This window comes from Protomyctophum parallelum, assembly GCF_964188405.1.
Source record: "Protomyctophum parallelum genome assembly, chromosome: 1".
Lineage (NCBI taxonomy): Eukaryota > Metazoa > Chordata > Actinopteri > Myctophiformes > Myctophidae > Protomyctophum > Protomyctophum parallelum.
The window spans coordinates 34,800,916-34,821,382 of record NC_139697.1 but is presented as its reverse complement, the minus strand read 5'-3'; the positions used below and the strand labels follow the sequence as shown (position 1 = coordinate 34,821,382).

The window sequence follows — 20,467 nt, the reverse complement described above, 5'->3', positions numbered from 1 at the left end:
CACAAGAAATTAATTAAAGTATTATTGTATTAATGTACCCATAACACCCACATTAGCCTCCATAGATATTGTATCGTTTAGCATGAATTATCTCAGAAATATAGATACAGATATAAGATATAATTATTATGCAAACATGCCTACTTTTTGCCTAGCTTGTAGGCGATAGCTTGTAGACTGTAATGTGTGGGGTTGTGTGTTATTCTCCTGCCCTTCGTTTATGCTGTACATGTGCGCCTTCCTTTGCCCTTGCTGACATTGTGCAACTCGACACCTAATGCCTTCCTGACCCCCCAACAATGTGTGATGTTGAAATCTATTATGTTGACCTCCATCGTTGTCTCTCTCTCTCTCTGTCTCTCAGGTGGTGGGTGCTCATGCTGTAACCGCAGTGGTGTGTGGAGCCGACGAGCCCTGGTTGATGCAGTGAAGTGTTCCGCGGGGATAAACGCGAGCATACGGTAAGAATGAACGGCGAGGGCTCGGGGAAGGGAGGAAATACATTTACAGTTAATATGACAACACAACATCTGAAAGCAGCCGACCGCGGACAAACACCATATGGGCCAAGTTGAGAGGAGGAGATGGAGGGGAGGAGGAAAAGTGAGATGGAGTTGACCAGGGAGAAACATGATGATGGTTCCAAGAGGAGAGATGAGGGTACAGCAGTGGTTCTGAAACATTTTCACGTGAACGAGCCACAAGTTCATATGTTTTAGAACCCATTTCATCCCAGGGACCCTCTTTGTAACGAAAAGGCCTTGTGCACTCCTAACGGAAGTATAAAGTCTAAATAGGGGTTATTGTGGTTAAAGTGATTTAACTGTGGCCTGGGCCGTGGCTCAGTGGTCCAGGCACCTTGGCTGGTAATCCAGTCTGGCAGTGTGCCGTGGGTTTGACTCCCGATGGCCTTTACTGCATGTCTTTCCCCCATTTCCTGTCAGCCTACTGTCTGTCAATATATAAAATAAAGGTGAAAGCCACAAAAAAACATTTAAAAAGTGATTTAGCTGGGGACCACCTGGAAGCCCCTCAATGATCCCTGGGGGGTCGAGATCCACTGATGTTCAGGAGGTAAAGGGTGAGTGAGGAGGGTGTAGTCACAGCATCATCTGGGCACAGCAGCTCAACTGCTTCAAAGGCCCACTGCATTCAGCTATAGGGGGCAGGCCCTTTCAAAACAAGATATTTTGGTCTAAATTAAGCAGTATACAGTAAATGTCCTAATTGTAAATGAGAATGAAATTCAACTACTACTAATTCCGTCATGGAACCCTCTCAGGGTCCAACTGTGAAAACCACTGAGGAGATAGGGCATCAGAGAGAACGTATAGCAGATGGATGGACAGAGAGAAGGGGAGAGAGAGAGAGAGAGAGAGAGAGAGAGGTGTAATGATATTAACATTGATTTCTCGGTAGAGAAACGCAGACTGTTCCTGTAGTTGTACTGTACGATTAAGGGTGGAACTCAGGCTTGAACATGCACAAGGTTTCAGGGACACTACTGTCTTCTCAGGCTAAAGGCTAGAGGTGGCTTTGTCTCTCTGAGGTCTGGAGCGGCTTTGCTCTTTGACCGTTCCTTCAGTTAGGGAGTAGTTGGTTCCTCTTGTTAGACTACAGATGAGTGGTGTGTGTGTGTGTGTGTGTGTGTGTGTGTGTGTGTGTGTGTGTGTGTGTGTGTGTGTGTGTGTGTGTGTGCGTGTGTGTTGCGTAGGCCCTGTTATATAAATGAAGCACTTTGCTCGATTTTCAGGACGACTGATTTTCCAAGTGTAGGCTGAGTACGTAGTGAGAAAGAACAAAGTCTGCACACTGGTTCTCAGCATCACTTGTGATCGACAACATTCCGATCACTTGACTTTCATCGGGAATTTCTAAAATTCTCGAGGAATTTTGAGTGATGGAAACATTGTTGTGCAGCGATAGAAACGAGGATCTGATACCCAGTCGTGTCAGTGGACTTTGTTCTATTTCAGTTGATCTGCACTCTCTCTTCTAGGCTCAGTACATACTCATGTATAAAGGAAGGCAAGTGGTGGGAAAAGTACTCAAAGTAAAAGTATAAATACTGCAATATAGAACTACTCTGTTACAAGTAAAAGTCCCGTATTCAAAATGTACAAAACTATTGGCATCAAAATGTATCAAAAGTAGAAAGTACTCATTGTGCAGAATGTCTCATTTCACGTTTTAAAATGACTACAAATATTTAGAAAATTGCAGATCTACAAGCTCACAAGTGAGCATTCTGTGTTGGCAGGTCACGTTTGATGCATGCAGGGATTCAACATTGGTGAACTTTGACTGGGCGTCAACCATTAGGATAGAAGCACGTGGCTGATCCCTCTTGGCAGGCAAAAACTAAATGCCACTGGCTACAAAGATTCTTTTAAAAAAAAGTTAAAGATTCGTTTTTGGCTTCTGTGCCTTTATTGACAGTTACATTGAAGACGGACAGGAAAGAGGGAGAGAGAGAAAGGAGAGACACGCAGCAAAGGTCGTCATTAACGCGCTGTCAGGCCAGAGCCTATATGTGGCATGCGCCCGGACCACTAGGCCAGCGGGCGCCCCCAAAAGACAACTCTTCAGTGACTGTATGTTAAGGGTACGGTTGGTCAATGTTCAATCACACATGCACAGGGGATTGGAGGATTGTCAGACGCCACGTACAGACACATCAAAGGATACGACGGCGTGTGCGTGCGTGTGCGCATACGCGTGTGTGAGAGATGACTAGTGAAACGTGGTTGTGATTAAACGCGTGCGTTTGCTCAAACCAATCACCACTTTCATTTGCACACTTCCCTGAAAATAACCAATGACATGTCGCGCTGATGCATTGTGAGCATGTAGATCGGCTATTTTCTGCGAATATTCCCAGAGGATATGGATATCAGGGTTCAAGTGGTTAATGTAAAAAGAAAGAAAAAAGTTCCTATCACACAAAGATGTTGGTAGCAACTCTGATGACCCCCTAAGGCCTAGGGCAGGGTTTCTCAAAGTGTGTGCCATGGCACTCGAGGGTGCCGTGACGCAAGTCCAGGGGTGCCGCAGAATACTTCTAGGCCTATTTGGAATGTATCCGATTTTACAAAGTATACCTGATGTAGTTTATGTTGAAGCTATATTGATTAATAGTCTGTGGTAAAACCAAACAGCTTCAGTAAAAAATACATTTAAACACGCCAGCCACAGGGGGGGTGGAAGCAGAGAAAACAACATGTTTTTAAATAGAGCGCTGAAAAAGAGAAGTGTGAAGTGGACAGAGAGATCAACAGTCAGTCAGACAGACAGACAGACACAGAGAGAGAGAGCAGAACTTAAGAGTATGTGTCACTAAGGGAATGAGAACTGGTGCCACCCTGTGACACCTGTTCCCAATCTGAAGAGAGCCAACCCGGTATTAGCCCGACAGGTTGCATTTCCACACAGGCGAGAGAGAGAGAGAGAGAGAGAGAGAGAGAGAGAGAGAGAGAGAGAGAGAGAGAGAGAGAGAGAGAGATAGGAGGGCAAGACGAAGAGAGGAGGAGGCAGAAGAAACTGAGGGAGATACAAGAAGAGGCGAGATACTGTAGATTCTTAAGAAAACACGGTAAGGAGAGAAGCTGGTTTGTAAATTCGTTTGTGAGGTTAATTCTGATTGGTTTTAAATATGATCAGTGCTGTTGGGTGGAAACCTTGCTCATCACAGGCTCTCATTGATACTTTGTATTGGTTACATTCATATTTATATAAAACCCACACCCACTTAACCACTTTCAACCTGGTGTCCCTATAGTTTAGGCATGTCATTAATAGGCGATCATTTTGTGAACATTTTAAAGATCTTTACAAAACTGCTGATCTTCAAGCTCACGTGTCACATCACCATTTTTGGCTATAAGGTTTCTGCCTGACAGTGACTATAATAATATTGGGTGTATTGTCTGATGCTATGTATTAACAGAAAGGAAAAACAATTCAGCCAGATGTCCCAACCCCATAAAGATGGTTGTCTTGGTGGTTATCGGTTTCACAGTAGTGCTGCTGTAGTCACCTTCACCTTCCGCACTCACACATGCGTGTGTGTGTGTGTGCCTGTGAGCTTGTCAGACACAAACACGTCCTCCTAGCTGGATGTTGTTTTTCACATACACTGCACCGCTGAGTGGCAGCAGACCATTATAACCAGGTCAACAGTAACCTGGCAACCACCAGCCATGGCAGCACTCTCTGGATGGATGGTTGGATGCTTCACATACAGTCCCACTTTATAGTGTGCGTGCGTGCGTACGTGTGTGAGTGACCTATAGCAGCGGTTCTCAACCTGTGGACCAGGGCCCACTACTGGGCAAAAGCAATAAAGTAATGGTATTTTTTCTTTGAAAAGTAAGTTTTAATTTTAATGCCACTAAATGGGAACTTAAAGTAGCCTATACTAGTATGTAAGTTCCATTGATCAAACCAAGCACAATTAATTGATTTAACCATAACATGCTCTGGAAATGCATGCTGCATGCAATATGCACCAATCTGTCCGGGCAGTCGATGAATGACTATGAATACATTTAGCTGGGGATCACCTCGAGGACCCCTGAGGGTCCCTGAACCCCACTTTGAGAACCACTGGCCATACAGTATCTCCTTCGGAACACACACACACTCAGCCTGTTGGATTCGGCAGTCAGAAACCTTTGACGCTTTACAAGCGAGACTCCTGCAGTATTCTTGGATCTCAGCATGGCTTCACCTTTACAATGACCTTGTCAGGCTCCAAGTGTGAATATGTAATTAATATATTCATAGCATGGAGTTCAGCCGGTGTCTTACAGCAGGTGGTCTAAAGTCAAGATGAGTCAGGGTGATTTTCATCCTATTTTGAAGCTATTGTCCATCGTTATAATCATTACAATAATTATAGCTGGAGTCTTGGACAGTAACTAAGTACATTTACATGAGTGAGTAAGCATTTTTTTTAATTTTGACTATCTGTTCTTGTGAGCTTGTAGATCGGTTATTTTCACTATTATTGATATTACTTTGTAATTAGTGCTTTTGAATACTTCAAGGGCTGGGACACTGTAGTAGAGGTTTGGATTGTGTAGTTACCTTGTCATGATGTAACTGAACTCCAAAGGTGGGCAAGAAATACAAACTTATTGACAACAAAACAAAATAGGAGGCTCTGCTTACGGATACATTTGGTTTCATTTTACGCTCTCAAGAGTTACATTATTGTTAAACATCTGCATTACTTCATTTTAAAAGAAGTAGAAGAATTGTTATTTTGATCAATGTTTGCCAAAAGCATGGAATTGTAGACAAAATCTTATCCAATGACAACCAAATATTCTTTAGTTTTGGGTCTGAGAGGCTAAAACTCATCAGATGGTGGTCCGTGCGCTAAATTGACGAATAAATAATGGGTGTCCAAGTTGCTCGATGTTTCCCTGGTTGGATGTAGCGAGTGGAAGGAACACTTTATTCCAACCAGTTCCTTTCCCTTCCATCAGGCGCCCCGGCTGGCCAGGGGGGGAGCACATTTCTAATGGAGCAAGTATTCCTTGCCCATCTTTGGAGTTACACAATGGCAACTACAAAACCCAAACCTCTTTTTATTTTTTAAGTAGTGAGTAATATTTGACAATGCATATTTATATTTATATTTTGTCCCACGTACTGGAGTTGAGTACTTTGTCCACCACTGTATAGCTGTGACTCAGCAGGCAGCTCTCTCCCTTTCTCTTTCTCCCACCACTATTGATTTAACGTGCTAAGATAAAACTCATATCTCTCTCTCTGGGAATATATATAGGCATATATAGTATAGACAACATAGAGCAAACAAAATCCAAAGCCGAAGCATCTACCTCTCAACTACAGCGCCGGTGGTAATTCTAACTTCCTCCCTATCTCCCCTCTCGCTCTGCTCCTCGGTGCTGCATTGCAACACCAATTACTGCTGAGCGTCAGTGAAAAGGCCTGTGCCTTTTTGCAGGACGGTGGCATCTCGTAACCATGCTAATGCTATAGGCACACATCACTGGCAGCCTGGCAGTATATATATATATAGCACAGATGTAACAGGATATGAAAGCGGAAGTGAAACGTGGTACGGTACATTAGGTTGCTTCCTTTCAGGCTCTTCCCTTGACATGACAAAGGTTTGAGCACCACTGATATAGCAACATACAGTAAGTGTTGTTCAGAAAACTGCTAGGATTTATGAGACCGTTTTAGAATGGGCATATAAGGTCTTAATGGATTAAAAGTCAGCTCCCCTCTCTGGTCATGGCAGGTGGAGGTACAGTACTGAAAACAGTGAGACATTGCAGAGAATATAGGTGGATGTTTGCATCTGGATATGGACCTTGTAACAAATTCGGATGTACTGTAACAAGTGACAGATTATACTCGGTGGCAATGAAAACTCTTTCAATTGGTTGAACTTGTAATAGAGACGCTGTAATTGCATTTTCATTGACTTTGTGATAAATATTATGAGATTTGAGTTGGTAATGGATAATGAAATAATGACCAGATACCGCAGGCCCGGCGCCACGGGGGTGCTAGAGGGGGCCTGGCACCCTCAGTTGCAAAGTCTGCCCCCTCAGTTTAAGTTCTATATTGTTTTACTATATTAAAATTAGATGTGCCCCCTCGCCATTTTCAACTAACTGCCCCCTCAGTCATTTCATCCTGGAGCCGAGCCTGAGATATCATTAGATAATAAGGTAATAGGTAATAGGTAATACATTACAATGCATTTCAATATCAGTCTAAAAGTGTATTACAGTACCGTATATTATCTGTCCGTTATACTATGTTAGCAGGTTTTAGTACATTTGTACGCTATTATACTAAACTTTGCCAAAAGACGACATTATCTAGTTGTTATCACATTCTTAGTTTTTTGAAGACTCTTATCCACATCTATAATATCCAAACCTGTATTCTTTCTCCCCCGAAACCAAAGAACAGTCATATTTGGGATATATCTTTCAGCTTCAGTAGAGGTGCACAATATTACTGTTTAATTTATACTACATCATAGAAAATATCAGCTTTGTGAGCTGTACCCACATGTTCATAAAGGAATCTTGTCCTAATGGATTTGTCCCACTTCCCTTTACGCCTATTATCCGAGTTGCTTTATTACAGTGCTTTTCTATTGCCCATGGGCATGGACGTCAGAGAGAGCTTGCCTTCTCTCATAAAGGTTCTATAGACTCCTGTACATAAAGGGTATTATTAAGCAAGAGTACCTCCCATATTGCAGGCTTTTATTAAGTTACAAAAGTAATGTAAACGGATTACAGCTCTACAGCGGCTCCCAATGAGCGAGCTAAGTGATTCGATGCTGGATTTACAGTCCTCTCTAATCAAATACAGCGTGCATTCTGGACTTCAATGGTTAGTGTCAGTCATGTCATGTGTGATCGGTATGTCTGACGGGATGCCAAGATGGAAGGAGAAATGCGGAAAGGGAAATGAGAAACATGCAGAAAAGGTTGAACAACTGAACAAGACATCTAATAGCGGCGTGCGTGGCTTCCATGTGGATCTCTTACTTGTGATGTCATGTCATTCATCTACGTATCTGGGCAAGGTTGCATGCCCTACATTGAGTTCAGTTAAAAGAAAAAAAGTTAAAAAAGTTCAATATTTCAAAAAAAGTATAAAACATATGTATATTTGAAACATAGTAGGCCTACCTACATCCTTGGCCCGCTTGCAGCGTGCACAAATTATCTGGCACTGTCACTGCCCCAGCGGTTTGTGAGATTAGCACCGAACTCACAAACACATACAACCCCTTTTCAAGCACCATGCCAAAAGCGCTTCACAAAATAATAGAATTAATAATGCAAAGAAAAAGAGATACATTTATACTGTATATACTATATACACACTCGTCTATATTCAGTGCATTAAAACTAAATAAAGGCTAAAAAAAACAAAAGGAACCATTCGATATTGCAAAAGATGTGCCGATATCTCAGCCAGGTTCTGTGTACTGTATGTATTTTGTTGTTTCCTTCCGTCCAGGTTGCCAGACATGGGAAACCTCATTAAGGTCCTTGGCAAGGATTTAGAGAATTGTCCACATTTTTTCCTGGACTTTGAAAGTAAGTGACCACTGGGATGTGTGTTGGTGTTTATGTGTACAGTATGCATTTGAAATGTGTGTGTGTGTGTGTGTGTGTCTGCGCACGTTTTGTGTGTAGTTGTGGGGTTGTGGAGGGTATGTTTGGACATGGCTCGGCAAGGTTTTGATGGTGTGAGGGAGTGACATTGTGGATGTGGTTTGTCATGATCGGACGCTCTCTATTCCCACTCCTGGATGTCAAGAGCATCATGTCAAATCTGAGCCATTTGGTTCTATGTAGCAGTCGATCTCTACCTATACCGAGTATGTCTGGTGACATCGAAATTCAGTGTAGTTGCAAAAAATGGGTGGAAACAGTAGAGAGTTTTTTTTTAAATAACTGCATTGCCAAACTAATGCAAAGTCTTGAGGGAGGTCCTTCATGTCATCTGGACGGTGACATGATTCGTTAGCTCTCCACTGTTCTAGTTGTCGCATTGAATTTAGATGTCACCAGATGTAACGGTAGGCGGTGATCTACAGTGGGCTATATGCACACACTTCCGGGTCGATACTTCCCTACTTCCTTCACAGGTGTTACCGATGATACTAATTAAGGCTCTGTTCCATTTAGTATGCAGTGGTTATCAAACTTTTTTTAAACAGAGTGTACAAAATATTGGATCTCTCAGAGTTACACACCCGTACGGGGCCATTTGGAACCCACCCACTTTGCTCACTGGAAACACTTTGAGACCCACTGGAGTAGCAGAGTGTTTCCAGTGAGCCAACATGCACAATAGCAGCACCCTGACTCTGTTTGACCAGAATGGAACAGAGCCTTCATTAGTATCATCCATAACATCTGTGAAGGAAGTAGGGAAGCGGCCCAACTTCTTTCCAAAATGGCGTGTGCGCATATAGTCCATTGCCTGACTAGGTTCTATGTGACATTTTGAAATGATAACTGCACTGAATGCTTGTCAAGACAAGAGCTTCTGGGAGCAAGAGCTTCTCTTAACCTCCGCTGGCTCAAAACCAAGAGTGGAATTACAGACTGTCCGAGCACCTGTTTCCATCCCACCTTCACCCATCATGACTCCATGGTACCATTCCAACCCCAACCTGTTCGCCAACTCCCTACACTCCACTCCTCGCACATCACACACACACACACACCCACCCACACACACACACACACACACACACACACACACAAACACACACCCCCCAAACACCCATCCCTCATCACCCACAGACTTCTTCCCTCTTTCTGTTCCAGGGGGCTCATGGGAAATCTCCTGAAAGTCCTGGCTTGCGCCGAACTTGAGCATGGCCAAATAGTTTTCCTTGACTTTGAACGTGAGACCATCCGCTTTTTTTTTTCCTTTTCTTTTAGTTCTCCCTTTCTCCGTGTTTCCTTTGGTTTTCTTTCAGTGTTCACTCCGTCACGCAGGGTTCGATTTGACGGGGGTGAAATCCATGCCTCTACTTTTAATATCCCCCTGTCTCTGATCATTATTATGTTTTTATCGCTGGTGGGGATCATGTTTTATCCCTGCTTTGGCCAGACTGTAGTAAATACACTACATGCATTTCCTTTATGGAAATGCAGATGTTTTATCTTATCACAATGTAACAATTTAATAAAACATGCATGTTAACCATACATTAACCCTGGCTATTCCCTATTTCGGGCAAATATTTCTAAATCTGTCCAAATGTGTCAAAACGTTTTTCTTTTATATAATACAAGCCTATAGCAAAAATAGCAAATCTACAAGCCCACAACACATCGCACTGTGACTGAAATTGAAATTGTGAGCTAGTAGATCAGTTATTTCCGTTATTTTATTTGTCATACAAAGAAGTATACATGCCAGGGCTTAAGTGTTCAAGAAAAGATCTCCCCCGTTTCAAATCGAACCCTGCAGTCACTCTGTGTTTACCAGTGTTGTCATCATTTCAATGCACCCATTGGCCCCTAGCTGTTCCCTCACACGCTCCTTAATCCTTTGTTTTGATTTCTGCTCAGTGCTATCAAGGGACTGGTATTTAAACGCCACTCAGCCTCTGTTTAAACTTTAAACAGAAACATAAAAGGCTTTAAACTTTAAAGGCAAATGGAAAATAAAAGAAAAAAAACTATAAAAATATAGTAACGCTCTGATCAGCTGTTCGTTTCATTTTTTTAATTTCGCATAAACAGTGTAATATATACACATCATATGCTTAACTCTTCGGCTGCCACCAGTGCCGTTATGCGTGTACGTTTACCCATTGGTGCCGGCTCAATTAGACCCTGAATAAATACAAAAGACATGACAATGAATGCCAGTCCTTTGATCCTTCTGTCGCTTGTGGATAATGATACAATAAGGTCCAACATTATCCCTCTAACTCTGCATCTTACCTCTGTTCTAACCCGTTGTGTGAGCCAGAATGATCTATCAAGCGTGTGTGTGTGTGTGTGTGTGTGTGTGCGTCACTCTAACCAAGTAAACATGGCCACCTCCATTCGCCACCATCTCATACTCCCAGTCAACTGACTTTAGCCATAATCTATTCCAGCATAATTCTTCCTCTTCCAAACATCCCTTAACAGCTGCTTTTTTACTTTTCGACTGATTGTACGTTACAATAGGAGGAGGTAGGCTCACTGATTGTATGTTACAATAGGAGGGGGTAGGCTCACTGATGGCGAGAAAGAGAGGTCGTCTTTAATCTTGAATCTCACCTTCATACATAATGGCAGTGACTCACTGCATGAAAAGGACCTGGAATTGATTAGGTTGACACGTCTAGACGCTCCCCCTCTCCAATCTGTGAGCCGTCCTACTCAACCCAAAGACAATAGTCAGCTCTGTGACACGGTTGGTCTAAAGTTCAGCATAAAGTCCTATGGAGAGAGTGCAACGCCTGCATATAGGGGTGCCAGCAGTTAATCGAGCAAATCGATTTATCCATAATAAATCATAATCTTTGCTCCATCGTTAGTCGATGGACAAGAGTCAAGACATAACTCTTTGAGTGCATTCTGAGCCCTGGTTACAAATCGGATAACATTGTGATCAAATCAGATGTGTGCTTTACAGGTCAGATGTTTATAACAGCAACAGCTGTATGTGTATATACTGTGCATTTATACACCTCCCTTTGGGTGCACAAAAGTACAAAGCACTACAAAGCACGCTGGTGAACAGCTCGGAATTCTGGGCCCTACACAACACATTTGTTTAATTAATTTCACCTTACGGGTCAATTTTTACGGCAAGTTAAATTACCACTTGAGATTTTATTTTGCTTGATGTGATGGAGAATAGATCATACAAGAACCCAGATAATTATTATTACTACACGTAGTGCACAATGAAAGCTATAAGCCTGAGGATATTTGAGGGACCGTGTCTGCTCAGGGGTTTTGGAACCACCACCAACCATGAAGCGAAGGCATTCCCATACAGACGCTTTAAGCAGATGTCACATACAGCACCTGAGTCATACGTTAGGCACGGATGACTCAAGAAGAGAAAATCCTTGTGTGTGTATATAATGCAACACATAAACGTGTTTCGGCTTGTGCGCCAACAGCACACTGCATAGGCAAACAATGCATTACAGAGCTGTTACTGAGAGATGCCCTGCAGCAAAATGGTGTGCATACAGTTTGTGTACAGTATGTACATGTACAGTTATGCCTGAAGGCCCTCCCCAGTTTGCTTAGCCGATCTCAGCATTAACCACTTGAGCTATTTAAACTCCACCATACAACAAAATAGCAAAAATTGACGATCTAGGCCTTGCAACTTATGAGCTATGACACTTTTTGACATCGTCATGAGTCATGACTTTCAACCTGTCGTGCGTATTTTATGTATGTCATGACTCATGACATACCTAAAATAGGCACGACAGGTTGAAAGTCGAACCAAACCGAAACAAAGTCGAACAAAATTGTACATACTGTAGTAAACGTGATAGAGGTAAAAGTAAAGATCATTGCACATCTCTGATGGGGGACTTGTGTCATTACAACCCCATATAAATCTTTGCCAAATTAACTTTTGTGGCATTAACAGTTCACTAGTTGGACAAAACACCATCCCAGATGTCCTGAGATGTCCTGATGCACTTCTAAATTATCACCCGAAACTTAAACTGAATTATTGTCTATCTAGATCCCACACAAGCGGCAGCTACAACTTAATCAAACCCAACAGCGTGACAGAGCATGACTTGTGGCTTGGGTTTATGTCCATCTCTGGTGTTCCGATTGGAATGACTAATCTATAAATCTAATCTACTGTTCACAGGCCAGATCCTGACCTCAGATGTGCATGGCTGTGTTAACTCATAGACAGCTTGAGTCAACTCACATTTGATTACGTTGAATTGTGGCGATACCTTTTAAGGGGATTTAAAGGAAGTGGTTAGACTGATGTCAGGTTTTTATCTGGTCTTTTAAGGGCTATATCACTTGACATCCGATCAGCTCTCTTAACGCCTTTCTCTCTTCCCACTCTATTATACCCCTTTCCCTCTCTCTCTGGTTTATCTCTCCTCTGCCGTCAAACATCATCTCCATCTCTCTCGTCTCTCTATCATCCCCTCTATCTTTCAACCCCTCGTCCACACCACACCAATTCTCGCTCCCTCGGTTCCCTTTCACCTCTGTCGCCCACTCTCTCTCCGTCTTCCTTCCCTCTCATCCTCTCCCCTCCTCTTGTACCTGTTTGCTTCGTGCTTCTCGTCCCTATTCTCCCGCCCTCTGTACCTCTCCCCCCTCTCTCTCTCTCTCTCTCTCTCTCTCCCTCCCTCTCCAGATGCCCAGCCCACGGAGGCAGAGACAGCCGTGTGGAACCAGGTCAGCGCCGTGCTGGAGGAGGCTCATGGGATCCTAGCGGAGCTGCAGTCCTATAACGGGGCAGGCCAAGAGATACGAGAAGTGAGGGGAGGCTGCATGCGCACATTAACCAGTCAATAACACGTGTTAAAACATCGATACGCCGCCAGTTGGCTATTGCTGTTTGGTGCGGAAAATTACACCCACGTGCTAGTTCCGCCAGCAGCACTGCCAGAAACATTCTGACATGCTTTTTAGTGTCGATTGGTTTTCTGGAAAAAATGCTATTTGTGTAATAGTCATTATTTATGTTGAAGCTTTTCTGACAAAAATAAAAGTGAACAATTTTGATGTAAAACCACTGGCACGATGAACAATCATCTTGTTCATCTGCCACCCTTGTATGAACAAGTTAACAACTCCTGCTGATGTCTTTGAACTGGCTTGCTAACAAATAGTGACAGAACAGATTCCTGTCATTGCCTCCTAAACAATCTCATTCTTCCGCCCGAGTCATGCATCATGCATGCTAATTTGAAACAGAAACTGTGCCTTTCCAGTGATGTTGTGTCTCAGTAACGCACGTGGTGACCACTTGGGTTATGTCAGATGGTGAAGGGGGGGGAAATGGTCTCTCTTGGTGTTTCACTTCAATTACAGCTGAGACCTTCAGGTTTTCTTCCATCCTGATCGCAAAGCCATTACCAAAGTGAAATATTGCTTTGAACTTAAGAGAGACAGGAAAGGACGCGTGTAATATTTGGAAAGTAACGTTTGTTTGTGTTTGTGCCTCCCCCCCCTCTGTAGGCCATCCAGAACCCAGGAGACCTGGCTCTTCAGGAGAAAGCATGGAATGCAGTGTGCCCCCTGGTGGCCAAGCTCAAGCGCTTCTATGAATTCTCCCTACGACTGGGTGAGCAATCAATGGGCAAAAGCCTTCAACCTGCTTTTTGCTTTCCTGCTCTACCAGAAGTTAACCACTTTCACCCTGGCATCCCTGAGTTGAGAATTTTTTTTCAAAACTTTTCAAATATATATATAAATATATATTTAAAAGAAAAACGTCGATATATACCTAAAATCTTCGTGGGGTAAAAATAATCAACTATTTCCTCGTACGATTTTATAGAGCTTAATTAGTTAAATGCCTTCACCTGTCAATCTTTGTCATTCTTGTCTACTTTTAGTAGTAGATTATTAGTAATTACTTAGGCCTGCATGAGGCATCAGATAAATGCAATGACATACTGTAGCTGGCGGCAGGAGGGAAGTACCAAACGGACCCAGCGGACCTAGTGGGCTGCATGGGAACCACAGAACAAGGAGAGCGAGGAGGAGATGAGGGGAGACACACTGTAGTGAACACTTACAGGGTGGGCTTTGACCATGGAGAGGGCCACTATATTCCCCCACTCACTCCAGAGGGCCACTATATTCCCCCACTCACTCCAGAGGGCCACTATATTCCCCCACTCACTCCAGAGGGCCACTATATTCCCCCACTCACTCCAGAGGGCCACTATATTCCCCCACTCACTCCAGAGGGCCACTATACTCCCACACTCACTCCAGAGGGCTACTATATTCCCACACTCACTCCAGAGGGCCACTATACTCCCACACTCACTCCAGAGGGCCACTATATTCCCACACTCACTCCAGAGGGCTACTATATTCCCACACTCACTCCAGAGGGCCACTATACTCCCACACTCACTCCAGAGGGCCACTATATGTCCACACTCACTCCAAAGGGCCACTATATTCCCACACTCACTCCAGAGGGCCACTATATTTCCACACTCACTCCAGAGGGCCACTATATTTCCCACTCACTCCAGAGGGCCACTATATTTCCACATTCACTCCAGAGGGGCCACATTGCTCCAAAGGGCCACTATATTCCCACACTCACTCAGTCACCCACAGTCACATGTGATGCGTTTTGAGCTTGTAGATCGGCTATTTTTGCTATATTTGAATTGAAATCTTGAATTATTTTTTCTTTTGCAATTTTGCAATTGGAATCCTGAAAAGTTAATTTATTTAATTTAATTTCAAATGCCTTTCATATCCCTTTAACTATAGTTATGTTAACTTTATGAACTTTAAAGCGGCTCATGTTTGGAATTGTAACAGCAGCCTGAAACCAATAATATATCAGTATTCCGATATTAACCTGCGGGCCACATTCACCCATTCTGGACGGGAACCCCTTTTGGTGTTTAAGCATTATGTTATACTTCAGCTATTTAGAAATAGTAGATCTACAAGCTCATAGCGCAGCACTGAGTGCTGCACTACGAGTTTTTTGCTGCTATTTTTTGAAAAACTATGAAAATGTGGCGCAAATCTTTTAATATATATTCTTTCAGAGCGAACGTTTTTAACTCAAATCTTTGCTTCATGCTTCCCTGGAACAACATATTTTCAGATGGGGGATAATATGTTGTTTGGGGGTCCTTGACATGAAAATGTTTGAGAACCACTGACATAGAAACAGGGTTTTTCAGAAAACTGTCAGGATTTAGAAGACATTTGTAGAATCGTCCTCAGGTCTAAATGGGTTATAAGTGAAGGTGGGGGCCACCAGTTACACATATGGTGTACAGAAAGGGGATGGGGGGTGTGTGTGTGTGTGTGTGGGGGGGGGGGCAATGGAGTGCCATAACAATGATCAATGTGGGGCTGTTATAACTTAAACACAGAGCGAGGGAGGCAGCATTCATAACCTACACACCACGCATCCTGACACACACACCACACTGCCGCATACATAAATACTCTCACACACACACACACACACACACACACACACACACACACACACACACACACACACACACACACACACACACACACACACACACACACACACACACACACACACACACACACACACACACACACACACACACACACACACACACACACACACACACACACACACACACACACACACACACACCTCAGCCAGCCCTGCAGCAGGCTGACCTAGCAGGCAAGCAGCCGTTGCTACGGAAACAGTGGAACAGAGAGAGAGAGAAGTAGAGAGACAGACAGAGAATACAGGCAGATGAATGTGTTCAGTGGACATGGCCTCTGCACAACCACCTAATGACACAACATTGTTTCTCAACATGGGGTCCGGGGCCCATCCAGGGGCCTTAAACAGGTCTGTACCTCTGAGAGTGTGCAAATGGAACCAAATGGACCCATTACTGGGCCATGTGTACAAGCTCAGAGTTAAACTAACAGTGATAATCTTACAGTGTAACATTATTAAAAACTTGTTCCATTTGTACACCCAGAGTTCAGGGTCATTTTGGATCCCTGGTGGGCCGTAATGATACCTCCAATCTACCTCATCTGGTCACCCAACCACAGCAATAACAAGCTCCAACTAATAATTAATGCTAATGCATCAATGATTCATGCCTGCACTCTAAACATTATTACCTCTTGTTGACATCGCCCTAATATAAACCCTCTTCCGTCCCTATCTGCCGAGGGGAACGGACCTGATCACATGACACATCTGTGCTTCTGACGCCTGGAACGGCTAAGAAAAAGGCAGAACAGAACACTTCCTAGTGTCTTTTCCCTGCAGTGCACCGGCAGATCTGGTGCTCTCCCACAACGTAGAAACAAACACACCCCCTAGATCTATAGAACGAGCACACGTCACAAGGCCTAGATTTAGAATTGACGTGAATGGAATGGCAATCAACATCGTGTCAAGAAAGCCACCATGTGTTTAGAGCTGCAGCTATCGATAATTACTCCTCCGATTAATGACATTGAGAATATGTTTTATTATTTTCAACGAATTAACACAATCAACATAATGTTTTATAATTGATTAAATCGATTTGGTCTGATTAGCCACCATTTTATACCTTGCACAAGGGTGTCATGCAAACATATACAAAAATAACGGATATACAATCTACAATGTGTATTGTGATGACTCTGATGTGGGATGATTCGATTCAAATCAATTATGTTTGATTACTGATTAACTTTGCATCTTTTACATTGTGCCCGTGTGAACGCAGCAGCTTCAGTGTCTAGTATTCACAGCTCTATGCTTGCTGAAGGGGTGACAGCAGGAGGGAGAGTTGCTAGAGTGGGGTTTCTGCCCGGGCCCTTTAGATGAAACGCACCAGCACTGTATTTATAGAAGGCCCCTGTTGCATTTTTAATGCGATGGAAGAGATGGGATACTCGGGAGACTTTGGTGCTGAGGCGTTGCTATACACTGACTGTATACGGTCTCCATACGGTCAGGGGTTCAAAGACAGCGTGGCATGTTATGTGAAGAGGAGGGCATGTGTGGTCACCGTTACATCAGGTCATGTCAAAGCATGTCTCTCTCGAATCACTGTTGACTGGTACTACTACTGTAAATGTTGAGTTATGCTTTGTGATATACGACGTAGTTTTTGAGTGTTTAATACAAATTGAGTATAGAAATGGAACCAAATGGACCCATAAGGGACCATTTTGGTTCCATTTGTAAAGCCTCAAGGGTTCAAAGTGGAAAAATCTGGATTTTACGGTGTCAATTGCAGTATGAGTACACGATTTGGGAATGGGAAGCTAACGCCTTTGTGTGTGTGTGTGTGTGTGTGTGTGTGTGTGTGTGTGTGTGTGTGTGTGTGTGTGTGTACAGAGAATGCCCTGCGTAGCCTGTTGGAGGCCCTGACGAGTCCACCATACGCTCCCATGCAGCACCTGGAGAGAGAGCAGGCGCTGGCCAAACAGTTTGCTGAGATCCTCCATTTCACGCTCAGCTTCGACGAACTGAAGGTGAGCAAGGAGAGGGAGGAGAACGAGAGGGTCGAGTTGTTTGAGCAACACCAACAAGCCTCGTACAGTACAGGAGCACTTCACCCATTCTCAACCAAATCTTCAGTGCAAGTAGACAGTCTCCCCACTAGTGCTCATTATAAGATGGCACAATTTACATCTACCTGCTTTGTGTCTTAGAGATGGCCTGTGGAAAGTTCATAAACCTTCCTACTAATACCATCATCAATGGGCTTATTAGAAAGTTTGCGTGCTACTGTATAATAGAATTGATTGCTAACTATAAGCAACTTCCCCATCCCATAGCCCATTCATCCAAACAGAAAAGTCCTATCCGATTGTATTAAACAACGTCAAACTCAACAACATTGCAGCTGTGCAAAAAGCTTGAATGATCCTCTTTCTATCTGCAAAAAATCCACTGTAGACTTGTTATGAGCTACTTCCTGTCAAGAAATTCCTTGCAGGTGATTAATTTTATATTTTTGTATTGGAGTTCGGAAGCACTTGTTTTTAGTAAAGCAACCTCCTGCTGCCTCCTGCATAATAAGCAAACTCTGACACTTAGGAAAAAAATAACCTGCACATAATTCTTGACAGGAAGTAGCTCATAACATGTTTACGGTGGATTTTTATGAAACAAAAACTTGATAATTCAAGTTTGTTGTTTAATACAATTAGGACTTTTTTGGATGAATGTCTATGGGAAGTTGCACCTAGTTATCACCTTGCTGGAAAGATGGCCGCGGTATGAATATCGCCAATAGCGAGGTGTCTAGAGTCTGGACACTCAGTAATTTCAAAATTACACAATCACAAAAGTGAGGACGCAAATTGTGATTGGTCGGAATGAGATGATGTATGATGATAAGAGCGCCCGGCCCCTCACTTCACACAGGTGTGATCTTTTTTATTGGTATATGAAGTCAATACTATGAGGAATCAGCTGAAGTTCAAATATTGATGTTTTGAATATTCTGGTATGGAAAAAATATATATATGGCTGCAAATATACATAATTCCAATTCTAAACTTTTACCACTAATTTAATTTCACAACTAATTTAGAAGACATCCCTACAATTAGAGCATGTAAAATAATTATTATTTTGATCAATGTCTGCCTTATCTCTCCTATATGGTACCACATCAATGCAGCATGGAATTGTGGACAAAATTGTGGACTTAGCCAACGAACAAAACATTCTATAGTGTTGGGTCTGAGAGGCTAAATGTCATCAAATGGTGGTCGGTGGCTTGAATGCCGAATAAATAATGGGCCTTTATATGCAAACAGGTTGAAAACCACTGATTTACTGGAAAAAAAACATACAAAGTTGAACTACGGAGATACAAGGTCTCTGCACGACAGTGACGATAACATCTTCTTAAAGCATTTCCCCATCATCACCTTCCCTCTCCCTAGATGACCAACCCAGCCATTCAGAATGACTTCAGCTACTACAGGAGGACCATAAGTAGGAACAGGCTGAACAACCAGCAGGTAGGCCTTGTCAGTCCATGTTCTAAACATCCATGTTCTAAACACATCTAACAAGAGACAGTGGAAGAACATACATCACAACCAGAAACATTTACAAACTTAAGTGCTACTAGGTCCCTATCCCTAGGTCAAAATTCAAAGTCACTAAAGTGCATTGTGTGTATTCCATATGTTTTGGCACATAGTAAATTCAAATAATAAATTAAATAATAAAAAACAGATAAAACAGATAAAAAGAGAAAATATTAGATTGTTGAATATCACTATTCGCACAATAGCACTTGTACACTACTAGCCTACTCATGCTCTTCAAAGGTAACTGTACACACACCGGACAGAATAGACTGTTACTACATTTCAATCACTCCGTGTGAAATAAATTGTCTTTATCTTGTATATCTATGTTAGTGCTTGTTCTGTCTTACACGAGGCAACAGTCTGTCTTGAGAGACTAGTGCTTGTTTTGCTGTGAACAGATATTACATTAGTATAAGCCACAGTCAGTTGGTCTGTCTTTGAATGAGTGATTGAATATTTTAAAATACAGCATTATGATACAAAAGCCAAAGGCTTCTTTACATTGTGTTCCATGTAATGGTTCAACATCTATACAGGCAATAATACAACATGCAAATGGTACAAGATGGTAAAACTGTATACCCCTCACAGGAAGACCAAACTATCACCCAGGATTGAACAGCTGCATTTGTATCAGATTACATTTTCTGCCATTTTCAGATCCCATTCCAATTGGCCAAGAGGCTAGGCAACCCGGCCTAGCGCAGACCTGTGCTCTGAGGAGCACACTTTCCTAGTTTAACTCAGAGTCTGACAAATGCAACCAAATGCAACAAATGCAACCAATGGGACCCATTACAGACCTGCAAGGGTCCATTTGGTTCCTACCTATGAAAGTTTAGCTCGGAAACCCCTCAAAGACCCCTTAAGGTTCCCCAGAACACATGTGGAGAACAATTAATTAAATTATTGTTTGGTTCACAGCTGGAAGCTGAGAATGAGGTGAACAATGAGATGGCCAATCGGATGTCTCTGTTCTATGCGGAAGCCACGCCCATGCTGAAGACTTTGAGTAACGCCACCACTAAATTCGTTTCAGAGGTAAACTAAACCTACTCCCCTTATTCATAAACGCCCTCTGGCTTTAATGTGGTAAAATGCCTTTTCTGCTATATAGGCCTACTTCTTCTGTTGCAAATGTGCAAATACAAAGTGTATTCATA

At 42.8% G+C, this 20,467-nt stretch overlaps 1 protein-coding gene across 1 annotated transcript in view; it reads left to right on the top strand.

Annotated features, from left to right (window-relative positions):
- Window positions 1-443: 443 nt before the first annotated feature.
- fam49al (family with sequence similarity 49 member A, like) overlaps window positions 444-20,467 on the top strand; it is a 28,478-nt gene continuing 8,454 nt past the window's right edge. The window contains exons 1-7 of the mRNA XM_083774115.1: window positions 444-461; window positions 8,029-8,108; window positions 12,892-13,013; window positions 13,719-13,824; window positions 17,587-17,723; window positions 19,149-19,226; window positions 20,229-20,345. Of these exons, the coding sequence (XP_083630241.1) occupies window positions 8,039-8,108; window positions 12,892-13,013; window positions 13,719-13,824; window positions 17,587-17,723; window positions 19,149-19,226; window positions 20,229-20,345 (630 nt within the window). The 5' untranslated portion in view covers window positions 444-461; window positions 8,029-8,038. The remainder of the gene's footprint in view (window positions 462-8,028; window positions 8,109-12,891; window positions 13,014-13,718; window positions 13,825-17,586; window positions 17,724-19,148; window positions 19,227-20,228; window positions 20,346-20,467) is intronic.